General features: G+C 42.1%; 1 protein-coding gene across 2 annotated transcripts in view; it reads right to left on the bottom strand.

Moving 5' to 3' along the window:
* Positions 1-21,591, bottom strand: part of CUNH15orf39 (chromosome unknown C15orf39 homolog) — a 94,909-nt gene that overhangs the window by 16,116 nt on the left and 57,202 nt on the right. Inside the window, exon 3 of one of the 2 annotated variants that reach the window (XM_073652863.1) lies at positions 4,614-4,647. The exons of the other annotated variant lie outside the window; for it this stretch is intronic. Within the exon in view, the coding sequence (XP_073508964.1) occupies positions 4,614-4,647 (34 nt within the window). The remainder of the gene's footprint in view (positions 1-4,613; positions 4,648-21,591) is intronic. 2 annotated transcript variants of the gene reach the window in all.

Below are 21,591 nucleotides of genomic sequence, written 5' to 3'. Positions count from 1 at the left end.
AGGGGAGGCATTCAGGGGGCTGAATCCGGCGATCCTTCTATTCATAAACCCTAAATCTGTGGGTATACCCTGAGGTACTCTTGCACAGCTTGTACAATTTTACTTCTATAACTGGCCCTCTTACTGAGCAGGTATTGCCGGAATTTAAGCCTTCCCTTGAAGTATATTAGGGACTCAACTATGCATGTCCCTTTGGGGAATGTACACCTCGGAAAATTGTTGCTGAAGTGATCAATGACAACTTTGAAAAGTCGGTCAAAGTTGGGGTCATCTCTTGGTGGACACTGTGCACTATCGTTGTAATGCAAAAACTTGAGAATGGCCTCAAAGAGTGTCTGGTGCATAGCCATGCGGAAAACTGGAGTGATACATACAATATCAGAATTCTAATATTGCCGGAGTTCGGGCTTCTTCACTATCCCCATGTCAAGGAAAAGGTCCCAAAACGTTGTCATTTCTACCACATGTACAGGGGTCCAATTAGGATATGACAAGTGGGGTTTTGGGAACAAAATTGTTGGGCATACAAATTTGTCTGGACCACCATGAGATTTATAAAATACTCAGAAAACAAGACTTTGAAAAAGTTTATTTCTGTGAGGCCGGCAGTATCAAATTGGATTTCTGATTGGGCCATGAAATCAGGAATTTGTGGCTCAATCTCCAGGTGATGAGGTCCACAGGGGGTCACTAAAAGGTGGCACTGGCTCATATGTGTCATGCCAGCAGGTGGCGCACGTTGTTTGTGGACCCACTGTGCCACAAGACCATGGTTACCTAGGACAGGGCATAGCTAAGCGGCTACCTGGTATTCAATGGAGCTCCTGATGGTGAAGTCAGACTTGAGCAGCAGGTAGCCACCAGGTACCACTCACATTTTTTACATGTATATTAATAGTGGAATTCATGCATGCAATAAGTTAAATGTGCGGATACACAGTGTATGTTTATGTATGTATAAATCCACAAATCGGCAGTCAGACCAGTTGTAGACAAATTGAGGAAATTCAAGCCTATTATTATTACCTTCCAGGAGTGGTCAGCCAACAAAGATCATTCCCCAGGAGCAAGGAGTATAATAGTCTGTGAGATCACAAAGGAACCCAAGGTAGCTTTAAACAGCTAAGACTTCACATTAGCTATTGTTAATGTTCATGAGTCCACCATCAGGAAGACACTGAACGACAATGATGTGCATGGCAGCTTAGCAAGTAGAAAGTCACTGCTCTGCTAGCCTGCAGTTTGCTAAAGAACATCTAGAAAAACCAAAAGGCTTTTGATCAGTGTTATGTGAAGTGATGACATAAAAATAGATATTTTTGGTTAAAATGAGAAGCCTTATGATTGGTGAAAGAAAAACACTGCATTACAGCACAAAAATCTCATACCATCTGTGAAACAAGCTTGGTTTCAGTCCATTTTGCTACATCGGGGTCAGGATGACCTCCTATCATTTATGAAACTATGAATTCTGAATTATACAAGCAAATCCTAAAGAAAAATGTCAGGACATCTGTCCATGAGCTAAATCTCAAGAGAATGTGGGTCATGCAACAAAACAACGACCCAAAGCACATAAGTCATTATACTGTATAAAAGAATAGTTGAAGAAAAAAAAAAGTTGAAAGTTTTGGAATGGCCAAGTCAAAGTCCTGACCTTTCCCCAAAACGAAATGTCATATAAGAACATGAAGCTAGAAGTTCACAGGAGAGGGAGGGAGGAATAGTTAAAAGTTCCTCCAAACCGATGTGCAGAACTATTCAATAATTGCCGGAAACGTTTAGATGCTTTTATTGCTGCACAAGGGAGTCACACCAGATACTGAAAGCAAAGGTTCACATACTTTTGCCACTCAGATATTTCGCATTGGATCACTTTCCTCAATAAAAAAATGACAAAGTATGATATTTTTGAATAATTGGTTTGATCTAACTTTCTTTTTTATCTATTAATACTTGTGTGAAAATTTCGTTTTAGATCAAATTATGCAAAACTATTGAAAGTTTTGAAGGGTTCAAAAACGTTCAAGTACTGTGATAGTTGTATTATCTGTAGTTCATGTGAACCCTAGTACAGCAAAAGTGATTTGGTCTATGGTGGTCAATCAGAAGTCTCTATGCACTTTAACACAGTGGGACAGATTCATCAAAACTGTCTTTGTTGCCCACAGCAACCAATCAGAGACACTTTAATCTCTTAAAGGGGATGTGAGTAGGATCAACCCTTTTAAGCTGTCAATATGGGTATGTAGGTCATACGACGCTGAATGAAATGATACCTTAATATCTGCGATCTGATGTTTTATTCCAGAGATATCCATGTTTTTCTTATACGTAAATGAGCTATTCTAGGCTGGACACTGATCTGCATGAGAATCTGCCTTCAGAGCTTATTTTTAAGAAAAGGTGACATTACCAGTGCGAGACATGCAACTAACACAGAACAGTAGAACTGAACTTTGTCTTCTTACAAAAAAATTTGCTGCAGCTGTCAAAGCTCTGCTGTCTTACAACACTGGCAGCCTGTGAGCTGGAAGCTGATAGGAACCTGCAGATGTGTCAGTTATTCTCACACACAGCTCTGCAGTGAGATCAGGAGAGCAGAGAGCTGCCATTTACACATCACACTGATAAGTTATATCTCCTCTTTCATTTAAAATAAGCTCTGGAGGCAGCTTCATTATAATTGGTTACTATGGGCAGCAAAGACAGTTTTAGTGCTAGACAATTTTGATTAATCTACCCAGTCTCTTTTAGAGTTTATTCAGACAGGTTTTGTGGTATTTCTGTTGCAGAATTTCTGCAGCAGAAAATGAGAAGCAAAATCTGCTGTATACAAAACATAGATTTTGTTACAGAAATGCTACAGATTTATATTGCATATACACTCTTCAACATTAAAATTGCAAAGCCAAGAAGGAAAATCCATGGACTTATGGAAATCACAGGATGGATAGACACCTTAATTATATGCAAAAGAGGAAAAAAATGAAAACTAATTTTTTCAAACCACCTCGATTTATTCAGTCTCAAGTATGAGGGCCACATGCAAAAATCCACGCACTTATGCGTCTTGGCATGCGATCAGATCAGTGAGGTTATTAATGTCTGAGGAATGTTCTGCTTCATTAAATGCACTTTTGCATGCCAAATCATCAAAATCCACTACTTGCAGCCCCCTTTGCAATTGTAGAGCAATGATGCCCCAGATGTGCTCGCTGGAAGACAAGTCCGGAGATTCTGAGGGCCATGGTAGCATGTTTACGCCACACAAGCTGCATTCCAGCATTGTTATGGTGAAAAACGGCTACTGGGACACTTTGGAGAAATGGCCGTAGTACTGTTTGCATGACCAAACGAGTTTATCAGTGAGCGATTAGTGTAACTGGAAAGATTAGAGATGTCTGGCTAACATATATTATACCACCCAACACCATAATCCCAGGGGTAGGACAGGTGTGACATTCCTTTGTGAATTGCTCTTCATGATGTTGTCCATGTCATCTGAGCAGATTCGAAAAATGGCGCTCAGTGATACATAATGTACATCTAAGGACTCAAGCAGCATCTGTACAAGCAATTAGAAAGCATTTGCACGACATTGGTCTATGAGCACAATGTAGGTGATCCATTGACCCGAATTCACCACTGTCAAAGGTTATGATGGTGCAGAGCAAGAGGGCAATAGAGGCTTGAATGAAAGTCTATCCTCTTCAGTGAGGAGTCCTGCTTTTGACTAGGACGCAATAATAGCCAGAGATTGGTTTTTAGACCACATAGTAGTGCAATGAACAGGTCTTAACACGAGAATCTGAAAATGCCCCAGGAGCAGATTTAAAGCATGGCAACAACGGGCTGCAAGATGTCCGTGATACAGTGAGCAGCCTGCATGGCCTAAACATGCTACCATGGCTTCTAGCACCTCCGGCCTTGTCTTCCATCAAGCACATCTAGGACATCATTGATCAGCACTTGCAAAGGGAGCTTTCAGCAGTGGATTTTGATGATTTGTGTGCCCAAATGCATTCAGCATGGCAGAACATTCTTCTGACAAACATTAATAACCTCAGTGATAGCATGCCAAGGTGTGTATTTCTGTTTGTGGCGCTCATGTTCGATACTGAATAAATAAAGATGTTTTGAAAACATTTACATTTTTCATCATTTGCATATCATTAATATGTCTATCAGTCCTGTTATTTCCGTAATTCCACAACTTGCAACGTCAAAGATGAGGTATGTAAAAATATATTAATTATTCTGGAAGACTGAAAATTGTGATATTTTTTACCTCCTAAACACAGTGTCATTCTCGGCCATGAACAGAGTCTTGCATTTGATACAAGGCATAGCGTATGTACAATGGAGAAAAAAAACTGACTATTTTTCTAATGCTTTAGAACCAGGTCATGAAAATGGAACAAGCCTTTAAGTCTAATGTATGGACAGAATGACGTCTCCCTTTGCATAAATGAACAAAACTATTGTTTATTTTTAAATGGTAGTCAATAAAAGAAACATGCAAATGTACACACAGATGTGTATACATTGGCACACACACACTTCTACGTACAACCCCTAAGTAGCGTGATTTGCAAAGATCGCATACGTACTTGAGTGTATGCTGCCCAGACTGGGTGCGGGAACCTGGAAGATATAAAGTTTAGGGACATGAGCCCAGAGGGAATAGGAAAGTCGGTCACAGGGCACACAACTCCAGGCATTACAGGTCTGTTAAATTACTCTTTTTTTAACTGAATATTCCTGTTAGCCAAAGATGAGCGACGGCTCTGTTAATAATCAAGAGAGTGGAACAGATTTCATGTCGAAAGATGAACGCAGGAGTTGAACACCAGAATCCACTACTACTAAGGGCCTCATACACATTAGGTGAAAATGATTGATAACTCCAAAACACATCATAGACTACAATCGACCAATATTGGATTTTTTCAGCCAATGATGTAGACGCTGCTAATCGTTGTGCTATAAAATCCAAAATGCTGACCTGTGTTTTGAATGATTGCAAACGTTTGTCAGTCTTTTCATCAAACCAGTAGGTGATCATTCATTTTGCTTGAAAAAGGTCATTTGATTTGAGAATTAGCTGCTGTCCATTGGCTTCTGACGACTGACAAACGTTCATTATCATTTAAAACAGTAGACGGGCATGGGTGATTTTTTTGGCCAATGATCAGAACTGGCTACATCATCAGCAGAAAAAATCCAACATTGGCTGATGTAGTCTGATGTATTTGGGGGCATTGGTGAACAATAGCTCACTCAATAACTTATTTTCACTGTGTATGAGGGCCTTAGGTCTAGAAAAAAGGCATAGCAGTGTCATGCAGCAAATATCTAGTCTACAGCAGTATGACTAGCTACTTTAGAAAGCAAGAACTAACTACAGAAGTTGATGGAAGCAAGAGAACAAGTCAATAAGCACTTATCAATGAAGATCAAAAATAAAATTAGAGAGACAGTGATAACACTAAACTAAACATTATTTATAGGCCATTACTGATTTGCACAATCAAATGTATACTACCAAAAATTTTCATCAAAAAAAAAAAAGTTCTTGTAAATTGGTTAACTTCTTTATCACATTCATGTAGAGATTATTAAATTAGATGAGAGAAAGTGTTCTGCAAGTTAAAATTTATGAAAGATTTATAAAATTTGCTTTAGATGTATCAGTCGCATAAAAAAGTACAAATGAATGAATGAAACATGCTAACACATTTAATAATAAAGGATAGGTTAAAAACAAACAAGCATTTAAATTAATTTAAACCATAATTTCTGATTTACAAATACATAATACTGATTGTTCTCAGTGGGAGAAACAAAATAATAATCTTGTAGCTATGATACCTTTTAATGGCTAACAAAAGGAATATAAGTGATGTTACAAAGCAAGCTTTTGGAACTACTTAGATCTTTTCATCAGGCATGATGAACAAAGTATCAGGCATATAAAAAAGTATCATGACTGATGGAGACATAAGTAGTCTCGAAAGCTTATTTGTAACATCACTTGTTTTATTTTTGTTAGCCATTAAAAGATCATAACTACAAGATTATTTTGCTTCTTCCACTGAGAATAATCAATCTTTTTTCAAATGGTTAACAGTACCAAAACCTTTTTTTTTTAAATACTGTATATAATACTCATACATCATACTCACACAACAGCTAATGAGTGGATAAATCCCAGTTTTGAAATGCTACAGTTTTCAATAAAGAACTATAGAAGTGAAGTATTTTACTATGTACTGGTAAGAAAACTTGCATTGCAAATAAAAATTAATCTTTTCCTTAGAGATAAAACTTTGTGGATCCAAACATTAAAATATATACACACACAATGGGTATAAAAAGTCTACACAACCCTGTAAAAAGTCAGGATTTTTTTTTTTTTTTTACAGCAAAAGCCAATAAACAGCTTACAACACAGCAAAGGATCTTTGTTGAAAGTTATCAGTCAGAAGGGAACAGAAACATTTCGAAGGAGGGCATTAGAAATACCATAGAACACTGAAGACGATTATCAAGAAGTAGCCTAAATTTGGCATAACCGTAACATTACCTTGTACTGGACGTACTTGAAAAATTTATGAAAAGGCAAGAAGAAAATTAGTCTGAGAAGCTGCTAAGAGGCATACAGTAACATTAAAGGAGTAGTACGAATTTTTGGCAAGTACTGGTTGTGTACTGCATTTGACAACAATCATGCGTATTCTTCCTATGCCTAGCCTGTAGGGTAGGGAGTAGTGATGAGCGAGTATGTTTTGTTAACCCTTTCGCCGAGTATACTCGGCCGAGCACAGAGTATTTATAGCGTGCTCGGGCTTTAAGTTTTCGTCGCTCCGTGAACATGATTTGCGACTGTTTGACAGATTTAATACATGTGAGGAATGCCTGTTTTTCCAGCATTCCTCACATGTATTAAATCTGTCGAACAGTTGCAAATCATGTTCACGGAGCGACAAAAACTTAAAGCCCGAGCACGCTATAAATACTCGGTGTTCGGCCGAGTATACTCGGCGAAAGGGTTAACAAAACATACTCGCTCATCACTAGTAGGGAGGCAAGATGGAAGCCTTTTTGTACAAAGAAAAACATCCAAGACTAGCTACGGTTTGCCAAGATTTGCTGGAGTCTGCCAAAGGCATGTGGGAAACCATGTTATGGTCTGATGAGATCATGGCTGAAGTTTTTGGCCATAAATCCAAAAAGTATGTTTGGCACAAAGCAAACACTGTGCATTACCAAAAGAACACCATACAAACAGTGAAGCATGGAAGATGCAACATTATGCTTTGGGGATGTTTTAGTCAAGGAAGGGGGGAATTATGAACAGTTCCAAACATCAATTTTTCATCAAAACTTCAGGCCTCTGCTAAAATGCCAAGGATGAATTACACCTTTCAACATGACAACCCTAAGTATAACTCAAAATCAACAAAAGAATGGCACAGCCAGATGACGATCTAAGTTTTAGAGTGGCCCAGTCAGAGACCAGTACTGAATCCAATTGAAAATCTGTGAGTGACCTGAAGAGTAGAGTTGAGCCTCCCCCGTAGTGTTCGGGTTCAGTTCGTCGAACACCGGTGTGTTCGCCGAACTGTTCGTCGAACACCGTTAAAACCAATGGCAGGCAAACAAAAACACATAGAAACACATAGAAAACACCTTCAAAGGTGTCCAAAAGCTGACAAACTGCTCAGAAGACACAACTAACACATGAAAAAGTGACAAGTACATATAGTCATGCGAAAAGAAAAGAGGTGGAGGAGTAAAAGGAGGGGGAGACACAGATATAGGCATGTCATGCCCTTCTAAAATCAAGAAAGGCTGGAGTAAAAATCTAAAATCAACCTACCAACACCCAGATGTCGTGACAAGAAAATTAAAAAGAGAAATATCTTTAGGTAGAATGGCGGTTCCATTCAGAACACTTTCCTTACAAGACGTAGTGGTATCCCCGTTGTGAGTTGTGCCAAAAACGGAACCCAATACATTCGGACTAATCTACCATTTGTCATATCCAAGGAGCAGGTCAGTAAATGACAACATCGACGAGGAACCAAGTACAGTAGTATATACTGTACATCTTTTGACAAGGCAATCAGGCGGATGAAGAAGTTGGGAAGGGTCACCCTAATGGCCAAAACAGACATTTATGCGGCGTTCCGGTTACTTACTACCTGTGCCTCCGAATAGTGTCCACCTATTGGGCTGCTTCTGGGAAGGAGCATACTATATAGATCGCTGTTTGCCCATGGGGTGGTCCAGATCCTGCTCACTATTTGAGGCGTTTAGTTGCTTCCTCGAATGGGTTGTAATGGACGTTTCTAAGGGGGCACATATTATCCATTACCTCGACAACTTCTTATGCCTGGGCCCAAAAGATTTGCCACAGTGTGAATACACGCGGTAGTCCACCTGTGAGAAGCAGAGAGCTGGAGGGAGAGCGGACACCACAGAGCCGAGGGGTTAGATGGAGAACGGAAGAAGGAAAGAGAGCGAGGGAGGTAAGGGAGTACAGTGGAAGGCCGACCTGAGCTCCCCCAAGTTCCTGCTGGGCGGGGAACAGCCCTGGGAAGAAAAGCCGCTTGACCATCCCTTTGAGGTTACGGGCGCAAGCAGGCAGAGGGACTACGCTGGAGTGCGAAGCCGACACGGCCAGTCCGTTCCTGCCCGTACGACCTCCGTGTCGCCGGGTTTGTGCCACAGCCGCGGTGGACCCCGACGGCCAGCCCCCCTCTCCCAATATTGGTGCCTGTCCGCTGGTGGGTCGAGCCCCCCCGCGGTGGAGGCAAGTCTAAGCTCTGTAATTCAAATTGGCTCCGTAATTTGAATGAGTACACTTTAAATCCTTTTACAAGGATCTATTGGAGGGCAAGTCTGATGCCAGCAGCCGCGGTAATTCCAGGTCCAGTAGCATCCACTAAAGCTGCTGCAGTTAAAAAGCTTTTAAAAGGATCGAGCTTGGCGGTCCACCGCAAGGCATGCTACCGCCAGTCCCTGCCCCTTTGCCTTGGGGCGCATCCCCGATGCTCTTCACCGAGTGTCCCGGGGGCCCGAAGCATTTCTTTTGAAAAAATTAAGTGTCCAAACCACAGGTGGTGTAGCTTGCTTAACAGCTGGTATACTCAGCTGACTAGCAGACACTGCTACTAGGCCCAAAGTATTGCCTGGGCTAGATGCAGTTAAAAATTTGTAATTAGATCTACAGGCGGTGGCTACTCCGCTGACTAGCAGACACTGAAGCTTTGGAGCAGACCTCTGATTCCCAGGCTATAGTATGAGTAAACAGCTCTTCAGACTCAACCATCTGTGTTACCCCAAGCCATAGTGTATGTAGTTTCTTACGGTTAAAAGGGGGGGGGGGGCGACCCGACCTACCTGGAATTGACGATGCCAAAGTCATGTAAAATACAGCAAGGGGACTCCAAAAAGAGTCTCCATTTTTTCCAATATTGTGGCACAGACACCACTTAAGTGGCATCAATTGCCCCAGAGTTGCTTAAAACGGTTGGTGAGGTGATTTTACCAAATCCTCAAGCTTTTAGTCTCCCCAGGATGACACAGGGGTAGAAAAGTCCTTGCGGATGCATAATTTGTTCATCTTTATGAACGTGAATCTGTCTACATTCTCAGTGGACAGCCGCGTGCGCTTATCTGCAAGCACACCACCAGCAGCGCTGAACACACGTTCAGAGAGAACGCTGGCTGCAGGGCATGACAAGATCTCCAAAGCGTGAGTGGCGAGCTCCGGCCATTTTTCCAGATTGGAAGCCCAAAATGAGCAAGGGTCCAGTGACAGTCATGGCTTTGATGTTCACTTGGGAGATACTCCTGTACCATCCTCTCTAGGCGTTGACTATGTGTCAGACTTCTTGTCTCCTGCAGCCTTGCAAAGGATGGTCTAAAAAAGTGGTGAAACGATTCCACAAAATTGCTGTTACCAGCAGATACTGTGTTACTGTTACGGTTTGAGTGATGAAGACTCGACAGTCCCACGGTTGGCAAGTTAGAACTGTGAGATTCACTACGTGCACCACTGGTGTTTTGTGGAAAAGCACATGTAAGATTCTGCAACAGCCTCTACTGATACTCCTGCATGCGTGAATCCCTTTCTATGGCAGGAATTATTTTGGCAAATTTACTTTTGTACCGGGGATCTAAGAGTGTGGCAACCCAGTAGTCGGGATTACTTCGAATTCTGACAATCCGAGGGTCATGTTGCAGGTAGTGCAGCAAGAAGGCACTTATGTGTCTTGCGCATCCAGGAGGACCAAGTCCTTGCTGTGTTGGTAGCGAGGTAAGAATCATGCTTCCTTCCTCTGCCCTCTCCCCCCAACCTCGCACAACAGAAATGTGATCAAGGTCTCCCTCATCTGATGAGTCTTCCATGCCCATCGCCAGTTCGTCCTCCACTTCTTCCTCGGCTCCTGCACCTTCCTCAACAGTTTGGCTGCTACCATGCGCCCTGGTTAATCCCTCTCCCCCACCCTCCCATGCCTGCCGCCTTGGTGTTGCCGACCGTCTGGACCTTGGAGATGTTAGCCCTTCCGCATACAACTCCTCCTCTACTTCCTCCACCTCCTCTTGTCCCACCACCTGACTCCGAATTCTGTTTAATGTGTGCCCCAGCATGTAAATCACCAGAATAGTCATGCTGATAATGGCATCGTCAGCACTAAACATCTTTGTCGCCATTTCAAAACTGTGCAGAAGGGTGTATAGGTCCCTGATCTGAGACCACTCCTGCAGCGTGATTTGCCCCCCCTCTGGATCTAGTTGGCCCATGCTATACGTCAGAACGTATTGCACCAGGGATTGTCGGTGCTGCCACAGTCGCTGCAACATGTGCAGAGTTGAATTCCACCGTGTCGGCACATCGCATTTCAGCCGGTGAACTGGCAGGCCCAATGACTTCTGTAGAGATGTAAGTCGTTGAGCTGCGGGATGCGAACGGCGGAAGTGAGCACACAGCGACTGTGCCCTCTGCAGAAGGCCATCTAGTTCGGGATAGTGGGCTAAAAATTGTTGGACAACCAGGTTCAACACGTGAGCCATACAAGGCACGTATGTGACATTGCCCCGGCGAAGGGCCGCACCCAGGTTTGCAGTATTGTCGCACACGGGCTTCCCTGGTTGCAGGTTCAGTGGAGACAACCATTCATGAAACTGGTTCTCCAGAGCTGACCACAACTCCTCAGCTGTGTGACTCACATTTCCCAGACATTTCAAAGTAAACACCGCCTGATGCCGTTGAGCCCTGCTGCCAGCATAGTAAGGAGGTGTGCAGGATTCCTTCTGCGCAGTTAGAAAGTGGGTGGCATTACCAGACAGGCTTTGGGTGCAGGTGGAGGACCGAGAGGAGGTTGAGGAGGCAGAAGCAGTGGAGGAACTTCTAGATAAAGAGGATTGACGCACAACTCGTGGGGACGGCAAGACTTGGACACCAGCCCCTTGTCCTGCTGTCACCATAGTTACCCAGTGCCCAGTCAGCGACATGTAACGCCCCTGTCCATGCCTACTCATCCAAGTGTCTGTGGTGAAATGCACCGTCACACACAGAGTTTCTCAAAGAAGGGTTGTGTTGTGTGCGACATGCTGGTGTAGCGCAGGCACACCTTTCTTTGAGAAGTAGTGCCGATTGGGCATCTGGTACTGGGGCACTGCGACGGACATAAGGTCTCGAAAATCCTCTGTGTCCACCAGGCGGAAAGGCAGCATTTCTGTAGCCAACAGCTTGCAGATGGTGAAATTCAACCTCTTAGCTTTGTCATGGCTAGGAGGAAATGGTCTTTTACTTGTCCACATCTGAGGGACCGAGGGCTGGCTGTTGTGCTTAGACGGGGTTGAGAAGGGTGTCCCCGGCAAACTGCCGGTCTGTGATGAAGATGCAGGCGGAAAAGTTAGGTTGCCTTGATCCAAAGGTGGTGCTTTCGATGTCGGAGAGCGCTCAACACCAGCTGGTGTTTCCACTTCCAAATGAAATGATGACCTGCCAATCACACTGGCTGTTGCGGGTAAAGAGGTGGCAGGTCTGCGTCCAAAAACATGTGTGACTGCTGTCTCCCCAGTCACAGAGGATGAAGATCCGGCGGATGCACAAGATGGGGCAGACGGTGGTTGGCCCGCTAGGCCACATTGTAGCACAGTGAGCTTCCCACTGCAACTTATGCTTCATATCCAAGTGACGGTTCATGCATGAAGTACTCAAACTATGGATTTTTTGACCTCTACTTAGCTTTTGGTGACAAATATTACAGATAATACGAGTTGGGTCATCCTTATCGATCTGAAAAAATGCCCAGGCTATGCAAGGCTTAGAGCCCATGCGACGTGAAGAGCCACCACGACTTGTGGTCAGAGGCAGAGTTGTGGTTGAGCATGCAGTTGTTGACGTGCTTCAAGTACTCAGTCTCTGTCCAGGAAGGTGCAACCTAACCTCGTCGTCAATAGCATCCTCCTCCACCTCCTCTGCTGACCTCATCGACTGACTGACTGTGGGTTGACAGTAAGTGGGATCTCCAACCTCGTCATCATCACCCTGTGTGTTCTCACACCAGTCGTCCTCAGAGCCAACCTCTTCCTGCCCTGACCGAAAAGTCAAGTTGTCGCTCCAATCAGGTATTTGAGTCTCATCTTCGTCTTCATCATTGTCTCCAACAGGAATTACAGTTTGGGAACGAGGGTCTACATTATGCTCAGAACCTTCATCTGGTCCTGGATCCGACTCAAAGATTCTGGGCATCAGTGCACATCATTTCCTCATCTGTATTAACAGAAGCTCTGGAGCAGACCTCCGTTTCCCAGGCTATAGTATGAGTAAACAGCTCTGCAGACTCAACCATCTGTGTTACCCCATACTCAGACGGGCAGCTGGAGACTTCGGAGCTGTGAGGAAGCAAGTGCGATTGGGGTGACACCTCTGAGGACTGGAGTATTTGTGATGTTGAAGTTGAGGTGGAGGAGAGCCAACTTGAAGGAGCACTTGATCTCCATTGAAGCACCTGCTGTTTTTGTGCCTCATCTGGAATTTGTAGCGATGGGCGTGTCCGTAAGAAAGGGATCGTATCACATTGTCCACGAAAAGAAGTAGACATCTTAGTTTGGCTGGAAGATGGTCTTTCTTCTGCAGATGTTACTGTTGCTTTAACACCTACCCCACGGACACAACCTTTTTTTCCCTTTCCAACACGCCTATTCCCCTTTCCACCAGAAGCAGGCCTTTTGCCACTCATTTTGGTGGTTAACTAATTGACAACTCTTTAGTTGTTAGCACAAAAAACAATGGATGGAAACCGAGCAGAGCTGAGTGGCCAAACTGTGGTACTAGCCCAAAAGGATTGGCTGGGTTAGATGCAGTAAAACAATTTTATTAGATACACAGGTGGTGTAGCTTGGTACAGATGGGCTACTACAATGAGTAACAGACACTGCTACTGGCCCAAAAGTATTTACTGGGCTAGATGCAGTAAAAAATTGTTATTAAATACAAAGATGGTGTAGCTTGGTACAGATGGGCTACTCCAATGAGTAACAGACACTGCTACTATGCCCAAAAGGTTTTACTTGGCTAGATGCAGTAAAAAAAAAATTATTAAATACAAAGGTGGTGTAGCTTGGTACATATGGGCTAATCCAATGAGTAACAGACACTGCTACTATGCCCAAAAGTATTTACTGGGCTAGATGCAGTAAAAAATTGGTATTAGATACACAGGTGGTGTAGCTTGCAACACAGATAGGCTACTCCACTGACTAACACACACTGCTAGAGGCCCAAAAGGATTGGCTTAGCTAGATTTATCCAAATGCTGTGAAAAACACTGGCACAGCATTGGCACAGACCTGCCTGGCAAAAAGTGCTAGGAACTGCTGTAACCTAGCCCTCAAAAGGGCTGCAATTACAACTAGTGCCTACTCCCTAAACCTATCTGTCTATTTAAGAGCAAATTCGCTTGCAATTCACACAGTTACAAAGTATAGCGCCCACAGCAGCAGTGGTGCCGTCTAACACTCAGCTGCAGCAGTGAGAAAATGGTGGCGACAGGGAAAATGGCTGGGTCTTATAGGGCAAAGACATGTGACATACACAGCCAATGACACATGCCCTTGCTTGTGTGAAAAAAAGCACTTCGCTGCGTGTGTGCGCTGCTTGATAGGCTGACAGACTACACCTCCCCACTGTAAATGCGGGAAAGAAAAAAAAAATGGAGATCGGCATTATTTCTGCAGAGATCCATCCCCTGCCCCTCCCCCCGCCCACTCTACACTGAAACTGTCTATTAACATTGATTAATAGTATTACTGTGAAAAAATCCAGTTACGATTTTGGTGCACGAACAGTTATCGAACATAACTTCGAACAGCCGGATTTTTTGCAAATCGTTCGGGTTCGTCGAACGGCTCGAACACCGCCCAAAACAGCTCGAATTTGAGATTGGCGAACAGTTCGAGTCGAACAACGCTCATCTCTACTGAAGAGGGCTGTATACAAGGAGACACCTTCACAATCTGATTTGATGCGCTACTGAAAGTAAGAATGGGCAACGGTTGTCAATTCTAGATGTGCCATGCTGATAAACTGCTACCCCAATAGACTTAACTGTCATAAATGATGTCATGAATTAAATTGGTACATCCATAAGGTATTAGTTTATATTAGTTTAAGGGTCTGTTTGTTTATGCAACCACATTATTTTAGTGCTTTGAAATTTTTTTGGGCGGAAAAAAAAAGTTGGTTTCTCAATTGAATTGCACAGATTACAGGTGACATTAAAAAGGTGAAAAAAGTTCTGAAATGATTTTTCTTTGTATCATTTTTTTCACATGACAAAAATCTGGTATTTTAACCAGGTTTACATGACTGCAAAGGTGATCGCGTGTGGAGGGGGCTCAGAAGCTGCACACAAGGCAAATGCTAGCTATATTAAATCGCCAGCATGTGTGTCTAACAGTTCCGGTGGAGTATTAACTCAGTCAGCGGCTGCTAACCATTTAAACACTGCTGTCAACCTCTGACAGCAGCATTTAAATGCAATATGCGCTGCTGCTCGAGCTTAACTGTGAAGCAATCGCGGGGCGCCAATAGTTTTCTAAGACTGCCAGAAGCCTGTTGAAGGCCAAAGTCATCGCCATCTAGGTATACCTCTAAAGCTCAGCTATATGCTTTTTTTCTGCACTATACAAGTTTGGTATTGTTAAGTTTAAAACTGAATTTTGAACATATTCTTGTGATTATCATCTGTCTCCCTCACATTCTTGATTGTGCAAATATTGATCAGTATTTGGCCTTGACAGGATGGGAGTTTTGCTGTACAAATAAAAATTCCCCTATTCTGTAAAATCATGAGAAATCACAAACATCTATTTCTGCCAGGGACAAAACTGTTTACGGTGGTTTTTGACACCTGAGTCAAGTCAATACTTACATAGAAGTTAACCAGTCTTTTGTGTAACCAGGCCCCCCTATAAAAGATGGGCCATTGTCATAAGAAACGAGACTCTCTTGAAACACAACCTGTGTGTGTGTCTTTGTTAGTCTTCCTATAGAACTGAAATCCCGAGTATAGCAATGCTTTTCTACCTGATGATGACCAACCAGTCTCCGACAGTATCATTATAATTATACTAACTTAAAAGAATCATGATTCAGAGTAACGTTTACCACAGAATATACATCAAACATGGCGGAATTGCATTTTTTTCCCAATTTCACCACACTTGGAATTTTATTCCCGATTTTCAGTACATTTGTTCCTGCAAAAATCAAGCCCTCATACAGCTTTGTGAACAGAAAAATAAAAAAGTTATGGCTATTGAAAGAAAGGGAGGAAAACAATAAAAGCGCAAAAACATAAAACTGTCCATGAAGGTAAGGAGTTAACCAGGAATAGTTGTGTATATTTATATAGAGACGTTTAGGAATTGCAACCATTTTTGTCCAAAGCCTACTCATTTCAGGGGTTCATGATTAATTGGACAAATTAACTTTACCATACATAAAATGTTAATTTCTAATACTTTGTAAAGTATGCAGGCAATGACTGCCTGAAGTATGGAAGCCTTGGACATTACCAAACACTGATTTCTCTTTCTGCTTAGTTTTGTCTTAAGCATTTGATATGCATGCTTGATGGGGTTGAGATCTGGTGATTGACCATTGCAGAATATTCCACTTCTTCGACCCAAAACATACTCTAAGTCGATAGCAGCATTGTGAGGGCAAGGGGAAGTAAGCGCCGATACTTACCACCTCTGCCGGGGTGTCCTGCGCTGTCTGAGGCGGCTCCCGGATGTTGTCATGGTGACCCGATGATGTCATGACAACATCCGGGACACCAGACAGCAGGAAGTTACTTTGGTCATGCGCAGTGCATGACCAAAGTAACTTCTCCCTGTGCAGTGCTGACAGGCTGCATGGCATAGTGAACGGTTATTTAGCCGATCAGCCTCTAAAAAGTGAAAGCACCATAGTGGGACTAAGTTTAAAAGTAAAAAAAAAAGTGCCAGAAAGCTGAAAAAAAATTGTAAAAATAAATATATATATATAAAAAAAAAGAAAATGAAATAAAATAATCCCCCAAAAATAAAAATATATTGTATCCATATTTATTTATTATGAAAAAAAAAGTAAACCAATAAAAGTACACATATTTGGTATCACCACGTCCGGAACGACCTGACCTATAAAACTGTCCCACTAATTCACCCCTTTAGTGAACACGGTGTATAAAAAAAAAAAAAAAAAAAAAAAAAAAAAAAAAAAAGGCAAAAAACAATGCTTTACCATCATACTGCCAAACAAAAAATGGAATAACACGCAATCAAAGAAACGAATGTATATGAAAATGGTACTGCTGAAAACGTCATCTTGTCCCACAAAAAACAAGCCGCCATACAGCTCCATCATCCGAAAAAAGTTATAGCTCTTAGAATAAAGCAATACAAAAATATTTTTTTCTATAACATAGCTTTTATTGTGTAAAAGCGCCAAAACACAAAAAAACAATATAAATGTGGTACTCCTGTAAACGTACTAACCCGAAGAATAAAGCTGCCTTCTCAATTTTACCACACAGACCGGCATAAAAAAAAAATAATAATTCCTGAATTGTTGGTTTTTGTTTATTCTGCCTCCCAAAAATCGGAATAGAAAACGATCAGAAAATGTCACATGCCCAAAAATGGTACCAATAAAAACTTCAACTTCTCCCGAAAAAAACAAGCCATCACATGACTCTGTTGACCGAAATATGGAAAAATTATAGCTCTCAAAATAGAGATGCAAAAATTAGTCTTTGCAAGAAAAAAGGGTATTTTCGTGTATGAAAGCTGTCAATCATAAAAACTCGATATGAATCTGGTATCGCTGTAATCGCACCGACCCGAAGAATAAAGTAGTCTAATCACTTATAACGCACATGGAACGGAGTAAAAAATAAACTCTAGGGTTAGGGTTGTGCTAGGGTTGGGATTTTTTCAAAAGTAAAGAAAAAAAAATGACGACGATATGGCGACTAGTGTTGAGCACATGTGCTCACTACTTGAGCTTGAATCGGGGGCTCGGGTATGCACCGAGTATCGCGGGTGCTCGAGTGACATGCTCGAGTCTCCGTCCCATATGCTTCATGGCCAAAAAAAGTTGCATGGATTGCCTGCCATGCACGAGCGATCGCCGCGTGTTTTTTTTTTTGGGTGTCTAATAACCGTTAAACAAGTTGGGCAGGGACTCGAGCATTTCACTTGAGCACCCACGATACTTGGTGCATACCCGAGTACCCGATGCAAACTCAAGTAGGGAGCACTTGCGCTCAAGACTAATGACAATTTATTCAATATGATGACCTAATGTTATCAAATTTTGTGTCGTAACTCTGGGTTCAAAATGTTCACTATACCCCTTGATAAAAAACCTTGGAGGGGTCTAGTTTCCAAAATGGGTTTACTTGTAGGAGGTTTCCACTGTTTAGGCCCATCAGGGGCTCCCCAAAAGCGACATTGCATCCGCTCTTAATTCCAGTCAATTTTGCGTTCAAAAAGTTACACAGTGCTCTTTCCCTTCTGAACCCTGCCGTGCGCCCAAACAGTGTATTTTAGCCACATATTGAGAATCAGCGTACTCAGGAGAAATTGCACAACAAACTGCATGGTTCAATTTCTCCTATTACCCTTATAAAAATGCAAAATTGGAGGCTGAAAAACATTGTGGGAAAAATGTGAAAATTTTATTTTTTCGGCTCAATGTTATAAACTTCTGTGAAGTACCTGGGGGTTTAAGGTGCTCACCACACATCTAGATAAGTTCCCTGAGGGGTCTAGTTTACAAAATGGTGTCACTTGTGGGGGGTTTCCACTGTTTAGGCACATCAGGGGCTCTCCAAACGTAACATGGCGTCCGCTAATTATTCAAGCAAATTTTACATTCAAAAAGTCAAATGGCGCTCCTTCCCTTCCGGACCCTGCCGTGCGCCCAGACAGTGGTTTACATTTTTGGGAAAAAAGTTAAAATGTTCATTTTTTTCTTTCACATTCCAAAAATTCCTGTGAAGCATGTGAAGGGTCAATAAACTTCATTAATGTGGTTTTGAGCACCTTGAGAGATGCAGTTTTTAGAATGGTGTCACTTTTGGGTATTTTCGGGTTATAAAGGCCCCTCAAAGTCACTTCAAATGTGATATGGTCCATAAAAAAATGGTTTTGTAAATTTTGTTGTAAAAATTAGAAATCGCTGGTCAACTTTTAACCCTTATAACTTCCTAAAAAAAAAAAAATGTTGGTTCCAAAATTGTGCTGATGTAAAGTTGACATGTGGGAATGTTATTTAGTAACTATTTTGTGTGACATATCTCTCTGATTTAACAGCATGAAAATTCAAAGTTTGAAAATTGCGAAATTTTCTAAATTACCGTTTTTTTCACAAATAAACGCAAGTGATATCGAAGAAATTTTACCACTATCATGAAGTACAATATGTCATGAAAAAAACAATCTCAGAATCAGGGGGATCCGTTGAAGCATTCTAGAGTTCTTACCGCAAAGTGACAGTGGTGAGAATTGGAAAAAAAGTGGCCTGGTCATTAACGTGCAAACCACCTTGGGGGGTAAAGGGGTTAACCTGCTTAATTGATGATGGATTAACAAGGGAATAACCCATGGAGCCCATTAAAGGGCTTTCGAGATAATTGTCGAATTACGTTTGGTCCCTTTAACCCTTTATGACCTATGGTGTATAGGCAAGTCATAGGTCATCTCAGCCTCTTTGATGCGAGCTTTAACGCTCAGCCTGCATCTTTTCAGACACATGAAAGCTGATCAGCCGTCATGTGCCTCTAACAGCCGCGAGTGGAATAGCAATCCACCTGTTAAATGCAGCTGTCAATCTCTGACAGCGGCATTCATCTCACACTTACTGGAAGCACATCCCAAACCCCTCCCATCAGTGCCCCAATCTGATTGTGGGGAGCCGATGGGTTGGCATGACAGCCGGGGGTCTGCAGAAGAGCCCCGTGCCTGTCATTGCAGCTCTCCTATGGATGCCAGCCGTGGCTGGACAATCATTTCTGTTACACATAGCAGGGCTGAAGCCCTGGCTATGTGCAGCACAGGCGATCAGATGATTGCAGCTTCAAGTCTCCTAAGGGGACTATTAAAGAGAGTAAACAGTGTAAAAAAAAGTTTTAAAAAATGTAAAAATTATTTAAAAAAAAAAAGCTCAAATCTCCCCCCTTTTGCCCCATTCAAAATAAAAAAATAAAATAAATAAACATTTGGTATCGCTGCATTCAGAAATGCCCGATCTATCAAAATATAAACGAAAATAATTCTGGTCGGTAAACGGAGTAACAAGAAAAAAAAATCAAAACGCCAGAATTACATTTTTTGTACAACTTGTCCTGCAAAATGACAAACCCTCACACAGTCATATTGGCTGAAAAATAAAAAAAGGTATGGCTCTGGGAAGAAGGGGAGCAAAAAAAGGAAAACGCAAAAACGATCAATCCTATGGTCGGGAAGGGGTTAAAAAGAGCCAGCTACATATTAAAGAGCTATTATTCCTAAACCCTTACTCCAATTAGGATTGAGTACCCTCAAATTGAAGCTGAGAGTCTGCACTTTAAAGGGGTTTTCCCATGAACTAAGTTAATTTCAATCAACATTTTAATCAATAGATCTTTGAATAATAATTTCCACAATTGTATTATGCTTAGATAATCTTATAAATGTGCCCCTGCTGTGTACTGTGTAATGGCCGTGTCTGACAGTGTACAGAACATGGTCTGATCATACCACATCTCCTGGGCAGGGGAGTAAGCAAGTAAGAAAGTTTACAGACATTACAGCATGGGATCACAAACGATTTTTTCGTTGATGTAACACATTCTTTGAGGCAATTACTTGCGATCGCCTGCTGTAATGTCTGTATACTATTTTCCTCCCTGCCCAGGAGCTGTGGTATGATCAGACCATGTTCCGGCACGGTCAGACACAGCCATTACACAGTACACAGCAGGGGCACATGTATAAGATTATCTCAGCACAGGAACATTTAAAAAAAATAAATAAATCAAATTGTGGAAATCATTATTATTCCAAGACGTATTAATTATAATGTACTTTGTTCATGGGAAAACCCCGTTAAGTTCATACTGATTATATGAATATATAATATATCTTGAATATGTTTTGATAAATTGCTTAAATGGCAAAATTTGTCACCGTCCAAATATTTCTGCACCTGATAGTGTTTGTAGATAGCTATAAAATACAGAATCACATACAAAATATATGAATAAAATATATATTTTACGTGTGCTGCTCCATTTTAATTTGTGCATGCACAATATAAAAGATTTTTTTGTTGCAAAGCTTAGTACCAGTTTATAGTACAATACTTCACTTCTTTATCCATTTATTGAACACCTAAATGTTTGTCCGTATGCGCATGTCCCTGCCAAAGCGAATTACCCCTATAATTCAACAGTTTGTAATGTAACTTTTTTAATTATGATTTTATTTCATATCGGTATCAGTGCAGTCTGTATCAAAGCAATGTTTGTCCTGGAAGTTGTGAACTCTGACTACTCCAGGAATGATTTTCCCCAGACCTTCAGGAGGGGAATACATGGCATTATTTGGTGCCTTGTATTGAAGGGGTTAAATGGAAGGAAGATGTTTTCTCGCTATTTTTCTTGGGTCACGTCAACAAGGTGATAGGGTGAAGTGATTGGTGAGTGGGTCCAGCCACTCAGGGGTCAGTAGTAGGGCAGACAGTATTTTTTGCCCTGGTGACTGCCCCTGATTGGTCTGGACTTTGGTTACCGGGGAAGTGCAGGGTGATATAAGTGGGCAGCGCCGGAGGTGTGTGTCTTTTCTCCGGCGCTGTCATACCTGGGAACTGCCCCACCCTCCCTCACCTATTTTATGCGTTTAGTCACGGCCGGGGTTAGTCGTCCAGGGATCTGGATGGACAGGTAATTTTGGTTAATGGGCTTGAGCCTTATGGCTAATTACTTAAGAAATGCCAGGAGGAACCCTTCGACCTCATATGGCTTTCACAGTCGA

This window comes from Phyllobates terribilis, unplaced genomic scaffold (assembly GCF_046119375.1).
Source record: "Phyllobates terribilis strain yellow unplaced genomic scaffold, ASM4611937v1 Scaffold_11__3_contigs__length_659146591, whole genome shotgun sequence".
NCBI classification, from domain to species: Eukaryota; Metazoa; Chordata; class Amphibia; order Anura; family Dendrobatidae; genus Phyllobates; species Phyllobates terribilis.
Note: the sequence above shows the minus strand (reverse complement) of the source record. Positions and strands in the feature narration are given on the sequence as shown.